The sequence below is a fragment of the Lathyrus oleraceus genome, chromosome 2, assembly GCF_024323335.1.
Source record: "Lathyrus oleraceus cultivar Zhongwan6 chromosome 2, CAAS_Psat_ZW6_1.0, whole genome shotgun sequence".
NCBI lineage: Eukaryota > Viridiplantae > Streptophyta > Magnoliopsida > Fabales > Fabaceae > Lathyrus > Lathyrus oleraceus.
The window spans coordinates 185837633-185854957 of NC_066580.1; the positions used below are offsets into that span (position 1 = coordinate 185837633).

A 17325-nucleotide genomic window follows, 5' to 3' on the forward strand; every position below is an offset into this window, starting at 1 on the left:
ACATTCAGCGGTGAGTGTAACGGTTTCGCTATCTTCAAGTTTCCTTTTATTAGAAAGAATTTCTTTTAAAAACTTGGCATATGAGGGCATCTGTGTAATAGCTTCTGTAAACGGAATTGTGACGTTTAATTGTTTTAGTAGGTCAACAAATTTTTTGAATTGGCCCGCATCTTTGGTTTTAATAAGCCTTTGAGGGTAAGGGATAGGTGGTTTATAAGGTGGTGGAGGTACATAAGGTTCCTTCTTTTCTACGGTTTCCTTATTACTCTCTTCCTTTTCCTTAGGTTCACTTTCCTCCTCAGTTGACTTTTTAGAGTTTTGGTTTTCTATCCTTGGGTCAGACGGTCCTTCCACTTCCGTTCCACTTCTCAGTATAATTGCATGAGCGTGGCTTCTTGGGTTAGGTTGGGGTTGGCCAGGAAATGTACCAGTTGGGGCAGCAGTAGGCGCTTGTTGTTGAGCTACTTGTGAAATTTGCGTTTCCAGCATTTTGTTATGGGTAGCCAGGGCGTCTACTTTACTTGCTAGTTGTTTAATTTGTTTGCCAGTGCGTACATTCTGGTTTAAGAAATCTTTATTGGTTTGCTGTTGAGAAGCTATAAAGTTTTCCATCATGATTTCCAAGTTGGATTTCCTAGGGGCGTTATTGTTAGGTGTAGATGGGATCGGCTTCTGATATCCCGGAGGTATAGCTGGGGCTTGATTTGGAGATTGTCCAGGTGCGTATAAAGCATTATTACTCTTATATGAAAAATTGGGATGATTCTTCCAATTTGAGTTATAGGTGTGCGAGTAGGGGCTTCCTTGAGCATAGTTTACTTGCTCCGCTTGGATTCCTGTTAGGAGTTGACAATCTGCAGGAGTATGACCTTGGATTCCACAGACTTCGCAATTCTAAGTTATGGCAACTACGGTGGCTGGAGGTGATACATTTAAACTTTCAATTTTCTGGACCAGAGCATCCACTTTTGCATTAACATGATCAAGGTTACTTATCTCGTACATGCCAGTTTTCGTTTGAGGTTTTTCTACCATTGTTCGTTCGCTTCCCCACTGATAGTGGTTTTGAGCCATGCTTTCGATAAGTTGGTAAGCGTCAGCATAAGGTTTGTTCATCAGTGCACCACCTGCGGCGGCGTCTATTGTTAACCTCGTGTTGTACAGGAGACCATTATAGAAGGTATGAATTACTAACCAGTCCTCTAAACCATGGTGTGGACAAAGTCTCATCATGTCTTTGTATCTTTCCCATGCTTCGAAAAGGGACTCGTTATCTTTCTGTTTAAATCTATTTATCTGGGCTCTTAACATAGCTGTTTTGCTTGGCGGAAAATATCGAGCAAGAAAAACTTTCTTCAACTCGTTCCATGTGGTGACTGAGTTGGAAGGAAGAGATTGAAGCCATCTTCTAGCGCTATCTCTTAATGAGAAAGGAAAAATACGAAGTCGAATTGCCTCTGAAGTGACACCATTAGCTTTAACAGTATCAGCGTATTGGACAAATACGGATAAATGAAGGTTTGGATCCTCGGTAGGATTTCCAGAGAATTGGTTCTGTTGCACTGCCTGCAACAGTGAAGGTTTGAGTTCAAAGTTGTTTGCTTCGATTACGGGTGGAGCAATACTTGAATGCAGCTCATCTTGCGATGGAGCGGCGTAATCTCTAAGAGCACGAGCTGGTTCTGCCATCTCGGGTATCGAAGGGAAAATATTTTTGAAATCGGGAAGTTCAACAGGAGGGAGATTGTTTGCAGCACGATATTCCAGAATTTGTCGTAAGACTCGGAGATATAGTTCGATATCGTTGATTCGTAAGTAGAACGGCTCGCCTTGTGAGCGAGTGTGTGGCATACAAATCAACGAAAGAAAGAAAAGAAAAAGAAAAGCCTTAGTCTCTACAGCGTAACAGAAGAGTTACGATATCGACTAAATAAAAGTCCCCGGCAACGGTGCCAAAAACTTGATCGCGACTTTATGAGTCGAATTTGGGGTACAAACTGCAAGTGCACAGTTCTATCGCGTAGTTTTAAAAGATATCGATCCCACAGGGACTGATGAATTGATATACCGTTATCTAAGGTTACTTCGTAAAGCTAAGGCAGGTAATACTTTGATTGTTTAGGGGGAAAAAGCTAAAACTAAAATAAGATCTAAAATAAATATCTAATAAGCGGATATCGGTATGTAGTTCGTCGAAATTAGGGAATCAATTCTTTGTTGGTTTCTTGGTTTTAAAATAAATCTTTTCAGTTGACACTATTGATTAAAAGTCTTATCTCAAACTCTCGCTCTGTTGAATAAACTATGATTTTATATTAACGTAGCTGTCACTTATAGTTAAGTCAAAAACCACCTTTTGAAAACAATAGAATCCGTAGAAACTCTTTTTAAGAAAACACTAATCATTTAAACACCCTTATCTCAAACTCTCGCTCTGTTGACTTAGGTTATATAATTAAATTCAAATGCTTAACTCTCGTCCTCACATTCAATCTTTAAAAATACTTTTTGAAAAAGGTTAGAATTTAATTAACTCTAAAAATTGCTCTGGCCCTGATTTAGAATTAATGCTCAATTTACTATGTCCAGTTAAAAACTCAAACTCTCGCTCTGTTGCTTTTAACTTCTTTATGTCTTTTACTTTCGTACAAAAACCTTGTTATTAAACCTGTAAATTGAGACCGTAAAAAGAGTGATTTTAATTTTAAACTTAATTAAACCAATTTGGTTTTGATTCCTTCATTCCGCTTACTTTACATACCGATACCTAAGTAAATCAGCCAGACATGCTAAACAGACTTAAATAAATGTCATGCATAAACAGATTCATCTCAGGCAAATAATATAAATAAACAGTAAAACAGGGCATATATAAATTCAAACAATAAATAAAGAACCTGAGAAATTAAATAGCAGTCTTGAACACTCCACCACAGGCCGGTTGGATTTGTTCTTGAATTCTTCAATCAAACAGAAAAATAAAAGCGAAGGAATAAAAAAAACTAGATTCTAACGTAAGGTTAAATCCGGTAAAAGGTACACAATAGTTTCCGGTGTAGAAACTATTGTGCGAAAAAGAATTAACTAAGTGCTGAAAAGGAAAATAGAAATTGCAAGGGAAACAATATAAAACTCGTAAAAGCAATGCTGTAAAAATGTGCTTGTACTGCTGGAAAAGAAAAATTGCGACAAAGCGAAAACGGCGAAGAAATCTGGAAAAAGCGTGGAACCACTGCAGGGTTTGCAAAGTTGATATTTATACTGGTACTTTCTGTAACGGTTTCCAAAAGTAATCCGCGTCAAAGGTCTTCACGTGGCGAATGGTTAGGCGTGCAAATAGGACTCAACGTCTCTGAAGCCAAAAATATAGGGGAATGGTGTGACGTCCGTCACACCATGTGTGACGCTCGTCACACAAGCGTGCAAAGCGTGACGCTCGTCACAGCCTTTGTGACGCTCGTCACAGGCACAACGCCTGTGCTTTTTGGGCTGGGCTTTGGCTTTTGATATTTGCTTCTTTTCATTCCTTTTTGCACCTCCTTTTCTTCCTTTTTTACTTGTGCTTCAAATAAACCACCTGAGATAAATAGAAAGAAAATACCGCGTAATATCTAATAAAATGAAATAAATTGAAGTAAATAATAATATAATTTAATTAAATTGAGTCCTAGAATGTGATACTATTTCATGTTATCATCGAGTCTGTAATCGAGTTTGGAGCACTTTGGAAGGAAGTTAATCCTGCCGCCATTTTCATTTCCTCTTTGCATTTTATTCAACCCTCCGATTGGAGCAGGTTTTTATTACTTTGCCTTTATCTATTTTATTTCCCGCACTCTCACTTTACTTTATTTATTTCCCGCACTCGCTTTACTTTATTTATTTCTCGCACGCGCTTTACTTTATTTATTTCTCGCACTCGCTTTACTTTATTTATTTCCCGCACTGTCTTTACTTTATTTATTTCTCGCACTCGCTTTACTTTATTTATTTCTCGCACTCGCACTACTTTTATTTACTTTCCGCACTCGCACTACTTTTATTTACTTTCCGCACTCGCACTACTTTTATTTAAATTAAAATGCACCTTTACTTTACCATGTCTAACTAAATCTATAAAGGTTAGAATGTAAGGATCGTAATTGAACCGATAATTTGTACAATTGTTCGTAGAAACACTTAAGGGCTATTTTAACTTTCAACTTAAGTTTTCCCGCACTTAATTTCCGTTGGGTAAGATCGAAAGCCGTCCAACGTCTTTTTAAACTCAGTCGTTTTTAACTATTTCAAAAACAGCGAAAGCGCTTTGTCTAGTTCATTAGGAGTTTTTAACTTAAGAAGAAAAGTGATTTTAAAACTATTTTCGGACGCGTTTATAAGTTTAGAGTCTGGTTCGTGAGAACCTCTTTTGGTTAAGAAATCCAGGTTAAAATACTTTTCAACTTAGTCAAGATACTATATTTCTTAAAAATAGGTTTACTACTCTAACGCAATGCGCGCCTTTTTATAAGTGACAATAAGAGGGTTTGATTAGGGAGTACAACTCGGTTCTGAATACGCGAAAGCGACAGTTCCCGTTAAATTGGTTCTTTTCAAAGTAGGAAACACTGTCCATAAGTAGTTCTATTAGCAAGTACTTGGATTATTAATTGATTATGTGAATTACATTCGAGCCTGTCTTTATTAATTGAATTTAATTTAATACTTTACTTTTCATTGCACACTCTAAAAACCCTTATTTTGATTACCTTAGATAAACACCATAACAATAGATAATGATAGATTGAGACTTGGTCTCTGTGGATTCAACAATCTTTTATATTACTCTGACGCGTTCGTATACTTGCGAAAAGCACGCATCAAGTTTTTGGCGCCGTTGCCGGGGACCAATTTTGTCAAATTTCATACCCTGTTGTTATATCGTTTAGACTTAGGTTATTACCCGCCGGTCAATGCGAAGAACTCGCAGCACCGGAAGTTTAGTATACCCTCTGGCGGAACCTGAACGTTACGCTCACGCACGTTTATTCTTTCATAGAATTAGGAGAGCTATGGCCGAAGATCAAAACCAAAGACCTCTTAAGGATTTCGCTCAACCATCCAATGAAGAACCTAGTTCTAGTATAGTAAACCCAACCATCCCAGCTGATAATTTCGAACTTAAACCCTCCCTGTTGCAACTAGTGCAACAGAGACAATTCACAGGTCTCGCTACTGAGAACCCAAACCAACATTTAAAAATCTTTCTCCAATTAGCAGACACTTTTAAAACCAATGAAGCTTCTCCTGAGGCGATCCGTTTAAGATTATTCCCTTTTTCCCTCAGAGATAAAGCCCTATCATGGTTAGATTCCCTTCCACCCAATTCCATTACGACTTGGGACAACCTTAGAAGAGTATTCCTTACTAGATACTTTCCCCCAAGTAAAACCGCCGTTCTTCGAAACCATATAACTAGATTTACCCAAAACCAAGGAGAAACGTTGTTCGAAACTTGGGAGAGATATAAAGAGTTGTTAAGAGCATGCCCACATCATGGTTTAGAAAATTGGTTAATCATTCAGACCTTCTATAATGGACTTCATTACAACACTAAGATGACCATCGACGTTGCCGCAGGCGGTGCTCTGATGAACAAACCTTATCCTGAAGCTAGTGCCCTCATTGAAGATATGGCTCAAAACCATCAATCATGGGGAGTCGAACGAGCGACAATTGAAAAGAAGGAAGCCCAAGGAGGAATGCATGAACTAAGCTCTATAGACATGATGCAAGCTAAAATGGACGCATTAGCCCTTAAGGTCGAGCATATGTGCATAAACCCGAATACTATAGCCGCAGTTTCGTCGGATTGTGAGATATGTGGAACCAAAGGACACCCATCTGTAGAATGCAGACTATTAAACGAAACCCACTCTGAGCAAGTGAACTACACCCAGGGAACCCATATTTGAATACTTATAACCCTGGATGGAGGAATCACCCGAACTTCTCCTATAAAAACAATAACCCTATCCAAAATAATGCACCTCCGAGACAAACAGGTTACCAAGCCCCAAGATCAAATCAACCTATGCAACCTGTACCACCAAAGTCGAGCCTTGAGAAAATTATGGAAAATTTTATCACTGCTCAAACCCAACAAAACAAAGAGTTCATAAACCAAAACATTCACGTTAATGAACTGATTACTCAGTTAGGAACCAAGGTTGACCAAATAGTTACTCATACCAAGATGTTTGAAACCCAGATCTCTCAGGTAGCTTTAAACCAAGCCCCCCAGACCACACCTGGAGGACAGTTCCTTGGACAACCTCAACAGAATCTGAGAGGGCAAGCCAATGCCATTACCCTACAAAGTGGGAACGCTTATGATGAGCCACCAAACCCAAGATTGAGTGAACCCAAAACTTCTAAGGAATATACCAAACCCCCAGACGAAGTAAAGGAACTAGAGGAATCTGGAAACCAGGAAAGTCAAGAAAAAGGAGAAAAACCTAAAGATAAAACTTACGTACCACCCCCGCCATATAAACCACCTATTCCATATCCGCAAAGACTCAAACAAACCCAGATCAACAACCAGTATCAAAAATTTATTAAAGTTATAGAAAAACTTCACGTAGAAATCCCTTTCACAAAAGCCATCACCCAAATACCTTCTTATGCAAAGTTTCTCAAAGACATCCTTACCAACAAACGTAGACTAGACGATCCGAAACCCCTGGAATGTAATTTGGGTAGTCATGTCATCGAAAAAGCTTTTCTAGACTTAGGAGCTAGTGTGAGCTTAATGCCTTTAGCAGTTTGCGAGAGGTTAAACTTAGGAGAATTACAACCTACTAAGATGTCACTTCAGTTAGCTGATAGATCTGTTAAGTATCCGATAGGCATTCTAGAAGATGTCCCTGTTAGGATAGGTCAGTTATTTATCCCTACTGATTTTGTTGTCATGGACATCAAAGAGGATAATGATATACCAATCCTTCTAGGTAAACCGTTCTTATCAACTACAGGAGCCATAATAGATGTCAAAAGAGGAAAGTTGACCTTTGAGGTAGGTGACGAGAAAATAGAATTTATACTTTTAAAATTTCTTATGGCACCTATGATGGGAGATGCATGTTATGCCTTAGATATCATTGATGAGTGCGTTAGGGAATTAGAACAAGAAGAAATCATAAAAACAATTAAGTTACCATCAACCCCCATAATGGAAGATGATGACTTTAGAAAACCCTACATCGATGATAACCTTTACGAATGTTTATCCCTTACCCCAGATCCTATGCCATTCCCTAAGAAGCCAACCTTAGAACTTAAGGAACTGCCTAAGAACCTGAGATATGAGTTCCTCGATGAAGAGATGAACCGTCCGGTTATAGTCAGTGCTACCTTGAGCCAAGAGGAAACAGACCAACTTTTAGACGTTTTACGAAAATATCCCTCAGCCTTAGGATATAATATCTCTTACCTGAAAGGTATAAGCCCATCCATATGCATGCATCGGATTTCGCTCGAAGAAGATTCAAAACCCTCTAGAGAACATCAGAGAAGAATAAACCTTATAATAAGTGATGTTAAAAAAGAAGTTCTTAAGTTACTTGAGGCAGGTATAATCTATCAGATCTCGGATAGTAAGTGGGTGAGCTTTGTGCATGTAGTACCTAAAAAGGGAGGCATCACAGTCGTACAAAACGATAAAGGCGAACATGTAGCAAAACGGTTAGAAGGAGGATGGCGGGTGTGTATAGACTATAGAAAATTAAATAAAGCAACCAGGAAGGATCATTTCCCTTTACCATTTATAGACCAGATGTTGGAGCGTCTAGCCAGACACTCTTACTTTTGCTATCTAGATGGATACTCTGGATTCTTCCAAATACCTATCCACCCTGAAGATCAAGAAAAAACTACCTTTACATGCCCTTCTGGAACTTTTGCCTACAGACGAATGTCATTCGACCTCTGTAACGCCCCAGCTACTTTCCAACACTGTATGATGTCAATCTTTGCAGATTACCTAGATGGTATCATGGAAGTGTTTATGGATGATTTCTCGGTTTACAGATTTGATTTCCATAATTGTCTTGCTAACCTTGAGAAAATCCTGGAGAGATGCGTGGAGGTGAACCTCGTGCTAAACTGGAAAAAGTGTCATTTCATGGTAACCGAAGGAATTGTTTTAGGACATATAGTTTCCGAAAAAGGTATAGAGGTAGATAGAGCTAAGATAGAAGTAATAGAGAACCTAAAACCACCAAAAACTATTAGAGAAGTCCGAAGCTTTCTTGGACACGCTGGATTCTACCGGCGTTTTATCAAGGACTTCTCCAAAATAACTAAACCTTTAACTGGACTTTTAATGAAAGATGCTGAATTCATTTTCGATGGAAAATATAATGAAGCATTTAATAATTTAAAGCAAGCACTAATATCTACACCTATTATGAAACCCCCTGATTGGTCAGAACCTTTTGAGATAATGTGCAACGCTAGTGATTATGTCGTTGGAGCCGTTCTAGGACAAAGGAAAGATAAAAAATTACATGCCGTTTATTATGCCAGTAGAACCCTAGACGCTGCCCAACTTAACTATGCAACAACTGAAAAGGAATTAGTCACTGTAGTTTTTGCTATAGACAAATTTAGATCTTATCTAGTAAGAGCCAAAATTATAGTTTACACTAATCATGCTGCCATTCGTTACCTATTAAGTAAAAAAGATGCCAAGCCCAGGTTACTACGATGGATTCTGTTACTACAAGAGTTTGATTTAGATATAAGAGATAAAAAAAGGCACTGAAAATGTAGTAGCTGATCACCTTTCTAGGCTAGAACATCTAAAACCAGACCTAGTACCCATAAATGATGATTTTGCCTATGATAGACTGATAGCTAGACTAGAAACCATTGAAGATGATAGCCTAGGCCCTCATTAGCACTTCCAAAAATCCTTAGCAGTAAGTAACGTACCATGGTATGCAGACCTTGTTAATTACTTAGCTGCTGATATCGTATCCTCTGATCTTGACTACCACCGCAAGAAGAAGTTCTTCAACGATGTGAGAAACTTTTATTGGGACGAACCACTCCTTTTCAAAAGGGGTAAAGATGGCATTTTTCGCCGTTGCGTTCCATAAGAGGAGGTAAAGAGTATCATCGAGCATTGTCACTCTGCACCCTATGGTGGACATGCGAGCACCTCTAAGACATACGCCAAGATTCTTCAAGCTGGCCTATTCTGGCCTACCATGTGGCGTGATGTCTATGCTTGCATTGTCAAATGTGATAGATGCCAACGCACTGGAAACATTTCAAGGCGTGACGAGATGCCTCAAAGAAACATTCAGGAAGTAGAACTCTTCGACGTATGGGGTATAGATTTCGTGGGACCTTTCCCACCATCCTTAGGAAACAGGTATATCTTAGTTGCTGTAGACTACATGTCTAAGTGGATTGAAGCCATAGATGCACCCACAAACGACACTAGGGTAGTGATCAAGCTATTTAAGAACTATATATTCCCTAGATTTGGAACACCACGTTTAGTCATAAGCGATAGAGGATCACACTTCATATCGAGAATATTTGATAAACTTTTAAGAAAATATGGAGTTAGGCATAGAGTAGCAACACCATACCATCCACAGACTAGTGGCCAAGTAGACGTATCTAATAGGGAGATAAAACAAATCCTAGAAAAAACAGTTTCAATATCTAGGAAAGACTGGTCTCAGAAGCTTTAAGAAGTATTATGGGCCTACCGAACCACTTTCAAAACCCCTATAGGAACTACTCCCTACCAACTAGTCTATGGAAAATCCTGTCACTTACCGTTTGAATTAGAGCATAAGGCCTATTGGACCATTAAAACTTTGAATTTAGACTACCTGACCGCTGGTGATAAGCGTATCCTTGACATTCACAAACTAGAAGAACTTAGGCAATCTGCCTACGAGAATGCCAAGATATACAAAGAGAGAACAAAAGCCTGGCACGACAAAAGAATAGTAAAGAAAGATTTCAATATAGGCGACCCTGTTCTCTTGTTCAACTCTAGGTTACAACTCTTCCCAAGGAAGCTACGCTCAAGATGGACTGGCCCTTTCAAAGTTTCCAAGATTCTAAGATCCGGAGCCGTAGAAATCAAGAACAAAACCTGTAGTCCATTCATTGTAAATGGACAAAGACTGAAGCTCTACGAAGGAGGAGACATTCCAACAGACTACTCAAGCCACACACTGATTGATCCACCGATCCCTACTACAGGTGTATAACTTTCGATGGTCAAGCTAATGACGTTAAACAAGCGCTGCGTGGGAGGCAACCCATGGTTTTCTTACCTTGTTTTACTTTTTTGCATTTACTTTATTTTTAATTTTTAATTTTTATCATATTTTCACCGAGACTAAATATTTCAAATGTTTGTATTTTCAGGATCCCTTTTCTAACTTTTACAGGATGCAGGACTTCGACGATATGCACGTAGCCTATAGAGATGACACTCAGAGAGAGCGCTACATAGCTCTTTATCAGCGCCCTATGGCGCCCACACGTTATCTAGATCAGCACTGCATGGAAGCACTGGGCATTGAGCCGAGTATCCGATTTCTAAGCCACCAGCTCCATTGGGACGAGTTCGCTGACGACCTGAGTAACACCTACAGGAACTTGACATTAGAGTTCCTCAGTTCATTTTATTATGACCCTTACTCTGGACCGGATGGGTATGCTGCTTTCAGACTTTTTGGAGTTGAGTACTCCTTTAGCCAGAAGGAGTTCGGTGACCTATTAGGCTTCCAGACCACCCCTGACGCTATCCCTGAGACACCGATGGGATACTTTCTAGGGAAGGAAGTGGAAAAGTTCTGGAGTGACATCTCAGGTGGAGGGAGCCAGGATCCTTATACTCAGTTATCCCAGGCTATACATAACCCTGCTTTTAGATACTTCCAGATGATACTGGCACATTCCTTCCTAGGAAGACCGGATGCTGAGACGTTACTAAGTGAGGAGGAGATCTTCCTACTATTTTGTGCATCCCAGTCTCGCCCAGTAACATGTGGGAACTTTCTGTTATGTGGCCTCAGCGATGTTTCCAGATCGTCTGAAAGAGTCATTCATGTAGGAGGGATCATCACACAGATCGCCATCGCCCTAGGTCTATCTTGCAAGCTGTTACATCTCCGGACCTACTGTGGGTACACTACCATGGATATCGACTTTTGCTTGACCAGAGGGTTGATGAGGAGATCCTCCTTCCACCCTAGTCAGTTCAGATTGCTGGTCGATAGTGAGACGATTCATTATTTTACACTGCCTGATCCTGTGATGACTAGTGTGCATGATCCAGCTAACTGGAGTTATGCTCTAGAAGGCCAGGGAGTGACTATTGAGGAACCAAGATCACCACCTATTGCTGAGTATACGCCTACACCACCTTCTCCCAGGATCACTGTATTCTCTAATAGTTTATCATTGCAGACCCTAGATATCCGCACCCAGATTGCAGAGTGTCGTAGAGAGATCGCAGAGCTTAGACAGGAGGTGGCTGACCTCACCTTACAGATGGGAGTATCTGATCTCACACACGCTACCGAGGCCGACTACTTATACCAGGAGATCACAAATCTTAGGCAGGAGATAGCCATGCTCCGTGGATCTACTCAGGAAGACGAAACCCCTACTATCTGATCTTACCATCTCATTTTATTTTGTCTCATTTATGCTTATATTTCTCGCATTTATCTAACTTATTTTATATCATTGCATTTGGGATATTTTTCTTAACTATGTCAGCATATTGATATTTCCACATTTATATATTTATGTTTTATGTTTGTTTATTTTATTTACATTTTTATTATAGTTTAAATATGTTAATTGTTTATTTATTTATTAGTCTAATGTTTTAAATTTTATTTTTATAAAATTATGCAAGCCTTATGTCAATAGGAATTACAATGCAAACGTTATCCAGACCCCCCAACCGAAAAGACAACGAGAAGTCCAAGCCAAAATGACCAAAATCCGGCCCAGCCGAATTTCGCCTTGTGGCGCCCGCCATAGACCCTGTGGCGCCTGCCACAGCGTCTGTATAAGTTCGGGGCAGACTCCCTTTCTTCACCATTTTCACATCTTCAAACCTTCAAAACCCATTTTTCCACCTTGCAAAAATGCCCTTAAACCCCACAAAAGCTTCCACCTTTCTCATCTTCACACCATACAAATCATTTTCCCAACTTCCGTTTTCATTTTCATCCGTCAAATCTCATAAAAATCACACCTTTTTTTCATACCCATCTTCACCATCTTCATCGCATTGCAAGAGCTAAATAATGGAGTTTAATGGATTCATTCTTCGAGGAGGGAAACCGGGAGATAGGCAAAGGAAGATTATCGAACGGTTGCAAAATCGGGAGATCCTCCCGACAAGGTATGTTGATGAAAATTGTCTTTACACTTAGGATATCTACCATAGCATTTTTTATTTATTAGATAATTTAGGCTTGCATACTATCTTTTCAAACAAAGAACCCACCTTTGAGAGATTGACAATCGAATTTTTAAGTTCTTTAATCTATATTGTCAATCCTAACACTACTAGCACAGTTGGTACTGTCAGATTTAGAATGTTTACTGTTGAATATGAATTCAGTACCGACGAACTAGCAAGCCTGTTAGGTATACCTCATGGGGACGATGCTATTTGTTAGGCCCCTTTGGATTCAGATTGGTCGGTCGAGGTGTTTTCCTTCTGGCAGAGATTGTCAAACACTTCCATAAATTCTTTTGAAGGAATTCTTGCCTCGACCATCCATAACCCGACCATCAGAGTTTTTAGATATCTGTTGGCATGTACTATTTTTGACCGGGAGAATCCAAATAAGGTCAATGCTCGAGAGCTTCTATTTTTGCAAGGAAGCCTTACAAATAGAAGAATTAACTCGGTCCCGTTCATGCTCGTGCATATGGCTTTAACTTTAAACAAAGCGGGACCAATTGTTTTCGGAGGACTGATTACGTCTATTGCTCGGGCGCTTAACCTGAACAATGAGATAGCTACCCTAGATCCCTTACCTCCTCGCACAATCAACCTAAAATTTCTAAGAGATATGAAACTGTGCCGATTGAGCAGAGAAGGAGGCTTTGTGCTTATGGTTCATGGTGTAGCTATCCCATTAGTTGTTTTACCATGCACTAGACACTACGCCAAAAATGACTTTTAACAGCGCATCTTAGACAGCGCTTTTAAAAGAAAGCGCTGTCTAAGGTTAAAATTAAAATAAAACACGGAAAATGTTCCAAAAAAATAATGAAAGCGCTGTCTAAGGGGGGGTCTTAGACAGCGCTTTCTAAAAGCGCTGTCTAAGACCCCCCCTTAGACAGCGCTTTTAGAAAGCGCTTTTAAATATAGACCTTAGTCAGCGCTTTTGATAAAGCGCTGTCTAAAGTCTTTAAATTAAAAAAAAAGTTAAAACCAAAAGCGCTGTCTAAAGTCTTTATTCCCTCCATGTCACGAAAAAAAAGTTATTCCCTCCCAAATCCTAAAAATCCTACATTCTTCTCCCAAACCCTCAATCAGAGCTTGCTTCTCTTTCTCCCAAATCCACTCCCCCTTCTTCCAACCCTCAATCAGAGCTTGTTTATCCTGTGTGAAAGATTTTTCCCCTAAACCCTAACCCTTTCCCCCATTATATGTATGATTCTTATCCTGTGTGGTTTTTCACTACTGATTGGATCCGTGCAGGCTCGCTTCATAAACATGCTTCCTTCTATTACGAGCTCTCCTTCCCCGGACGAGCTTCCTTCAACTTGTAAAAACTCTCCTTCAACTTTATTTGTTCTCTCTGTATGAATCTAACCCTTTCTTTTTCGCATGTCTTAAACCCTAACTATTAAAGACTTTGTTTGTTCAAAATTTCTCAAACCTCAAAGAATTTTTGAACCTTTCATTACTAGTAAGTTATTTTTTTCCATTCGGTAATGTTATTCCTAACAAAAAATGGTTATTTCTACTCTAGTTTCTTATTTAATAAATTTTTCTTCTTCTATTTTAAATTTTGCTCTACCTTGCTAATTGGTACTACTTTCCCTATTCTTTCCATGATATTTTCGTTTTGAATGCAGGGGATGAAACATAAAATGAGTGTTAAATTGGTTTTAAATTTGGGTGATTAGAGGTTTTCATTATATAGAATGCCAAGATGAGAAGCTTTTGGTATTTCTTATGACATGATACTAATCTGTGTGTTCGACAAGGATCAAAATGGTTTCATCACTGCAGCTGAGCTCTGTCATGTTATGACAAATCTCAGCTAAAAGCTGAAATATGAAGAGGTTGACGAGATGATTCGCGAAGTTGATGTTGACGGTGATGGTCAGATCAACTATGAGGAGTTCGTTAGAGTCATGATGGCTTATTTGTTTTTAAAATAATGTGTTTCAAATATTGTGTATAATTAAATTTTGTTTTTTAATGTCAATAACGGCTGAATGCTTGCCCTTGGTCTTATAGGAATAAATAAATTTGGGACTGCTCTAGTTTTATTGTGTAAGTGTCATGCTACTATCACTTCCCTCAGCGTGGTTGATACCCATAAGAGGTCTTTGGTACTAAGTACATGGTAGTGCATTTTTTAGATTCTATTTATTGATCACATGTTCTTGGGTTTACTATTCTATTCTAATTATGTGTATTTTTATTGTGTTAGTCGGAAGAGTTTAATTTTGAGTACATGGCAGTGCATGTCCCCAAGAGCAACACTGCAACTTTTCATTTCTTCACAAAGAAATTACGGTACAACAATGATGCTGAGGAGGAGAATGCTTATGTCATAAGGAAGCAACTTAAGGTATATGATCCTATAATCCAATTCACTATTTACTTGATGGTTGGTCACTAGTCTGTAGGGAATGATAATTTGCTTTTCAACTAGCTAAATTCCTTTTGATGCAATGTGTTACTCTTATATGGATGAATGTTCTTAGTATGTATTTGGTAACCGTTATGCCTGTTGTATTGGAAGACATATTCAACTTCAACTCTAGTATATTATTCTATTAGAAAGCTCAAAAGAACTAAGTAAGAAATATCCTATGGTGCTAGTTCTCATATAGATATGTTATAATTTCGTAGGACTTTGTCAAAAAGACACTTTCATACCTATTAACTTGGTCCACAATTACGTAAGCAGAACTTGAAAAATAATGTTATAATTTCGTAGCAAAAAAGCAGAACTTTGTCAGTATTGTTTTTCTTCCGGGTTAATGGAAAGTGCCCACTAATGCATACCGAGAAGGAAAGGTTAGTGAGTTTCTTTGCATTGGAATTTGAATTCTTTTTATATTTCCGTTATTTTTTGCTTTGATATTTTGGATTTTTTTGTGTTATTGATTATGGTTGATTGTTTTGTATCAGATATATGGTATTGATGCATCTTCTGGAGCTGCTGTTATGGCTTTAGGCATATCACCGGGGGATCATGTGTTGGACCTATGTGCCGCACCTGGTAGATATTTCTTTGCTTAATCATGTTTATAGTATCTGTCCTCTAAGAAGCTTGGATACATAGCACGCAGATGATAGTATGATTCAAATACATGAATTCTAGTAATTTTAAGAAATTAAGATTCGATATGGCCAAGATAGGTTAACAAGTCTGTGAAGAGACGTTCACATTGTTAATTCTTTATAAGTACATAAATAAACATGTTGTTAACATGATGCTTCAAGTAGTACTTTCACAATGGCTGCGTGTTCAAAGTCCTATTGGATACGGTTCCAAACATACTTATAGCTACCTCGCCTATATAAACGTTATTCTTTCTACTATGAATGTGACATAAAAAACACAATTTTGTGTTTGTAGTTAATATGATGTAACCAAGATATACATATTGCAAAGATGTATCGTATCAACACAACATGTGTATATTGTTGGGAGGAATTATCGATGTCGTATCTTAGACGTATTGGTGGAATTTTTTAAAAGTGAATTAATAAAATTATTGGATACTTTTTGGGTACGTATCGGGAAAGTATCAAACACATTAGTTTTGGATACATGTTGGACACTGATACTTTGACATATTTGAAGTATACATGCTTCATAGTCTGTCCTGTTATTGTTTATAATGATGTTATAAAAATTGTTTTTAAGATTAAGACTTGATTTATTTCAGGGAAAACATATAGAAAACTTTTTAATCTAAATAAGAACATTTTTCAGGGATGCTTTTAGTTCAAAGAGCAGCTTTCTATATAATTATTTCAGTTTGCTAAACAAATCACGTGATTATAATGGTTTTCTTTCAAATGTAATGTTTAGGTGCTAAACTTTGTATGATATTAGACCTTCTTGGTGATTCGGGCTCTGTAACTGGAGTTGATGCTGCAAGGCATCGGTTGGCAGCGTGTAGAACAATGCTGCAGAAGTATAAACTGGGTGATAGATGCCGGCTTTTTGTTGCTGATGGAACAACATTTTCAGTTATTCCTGAGGGGTTTCGTTCTGATTCTGAATCATGTTAGTGATGTTTAATCTTGGAATGTAATATTGAAATTTTAATATCATGCTTATTCATTAATCATTATTACCCAATTTTGAAATGTTTTCATTCTATCAAGTATTAAACAGACGAGTCTAGATCGGAAGAAAGAATGGACGTGTTCAAGGAGTGGACATCTAGAAGACCATGGAAAGAAAGGAAAAAAGCAAAGAAGTGTGCCACTCTACAAGTGGTGTCTAAGTCTCACCCTCCTGAACTCATATATTATGGACAGCATTCTGGAGTTATTGGTCTTACTAAAGGAGAATTATATAAGACTGTAGCTGAAAATGAGATTGCAGGCTATGACTATGACAAAGTAACTACTGTATTACTTTGAATTCATTTTGCACAGTTCTTCATTGTCATTTACCCTTAAAAAGTTATCATTTGTTGGGATTTGATTCAGGTCCTTGTGGATGCAGAATGTACTCATGATGGTTCAGTTAAACATATTCAAAAGTTTGAACATTGGGGTTGGGTAACTCTTCAACGTCGTGTGCTGGATGCTGAGAGGACGGATAATTTACATGCTCTTCAGGCAAAGACTTGTTATTCTCTTGATCTATAATTTACATGCATACCTTTAGTCTTAAATATCATTTTGTTTTTAACTCACACACATACCTTTTGTATCTCACTACAGCTGAATCTTCTCGCCAACGGTTTCAGACTACTAAAAGTTGGAGGATCACTCGTCTATAGCACTTGCAGGTGTAGTGTCCTCAACAACGTAATCAAATAGATTGCGGGTATTTCATGTTGAGGTTT

The 17325-nt window shown here is 38.4% G+C and overlaps 1 protein-coding gene and 2 non-coding genes across 4 annotated transcripts; 2 read left to right on the forward strand and 1 right to left on the reverse strand.

Annotated features, from left to right (window-relative positions):
* Window positions 1–1204: 1204 nt before the first annotated feature.
* Window positions 1205–1311, forward strand: LOC127124920 (small nucleolar RNA R71). Its single transcript, XR_007804395.1, has one exon. It is a non-coding gene; the product is annotated as a small nucleolar RNA R71 (small nucleolar RNA).
* Window positions 1312–5435: 4124 nt separating this feature from the next.
* Window positions 5436–5542, reverse strand: LOC127125045 (small nucleolar RNA R71). The gene has a single exon (XR_007804510.1). It is a non-coding gene; the product is annotated as a small nucleolar RNA R71 (small nucleolar RNA).
* An 8952-nt stretch (window positions 5543–14494) lies between these two features.
* On the forward strand, window positions 14495–16909 carry LOC127118793 (uncharacterized). 2 transcript variants are annotated; one of them, XM_051049047.1, is made up of 5 exons: window positions 14495–14630; window positions 14718–15310; window positions 15425–15515; window positions 16335–16532; window positions 16644–16909. In XM_051049047.1, the coding sequence occupies exons 3-5, from the start codon at window positions 15461–15463 to the stop codon at window positions 16892–16894; spliced, it is 504 nt and encodes a 167-aa protein (XP_050905004.1). In that variant the 5' UTR covers window positions 14495–14630; window positions 14718–15310; window positions 15425–15460; the 3' UTR covers window positions 16895–16909. The 2 variants fall into 2 exon arrangements, with proteins under 2 accessions (XP_050905004.1, XP_050905003.1); XM_051049046.1 differs by having other exon boundaries at window positions 14549–15310.
* The last annotated feature ends 416 nt before the right edge of the window (window positions 16910–17325 follow it).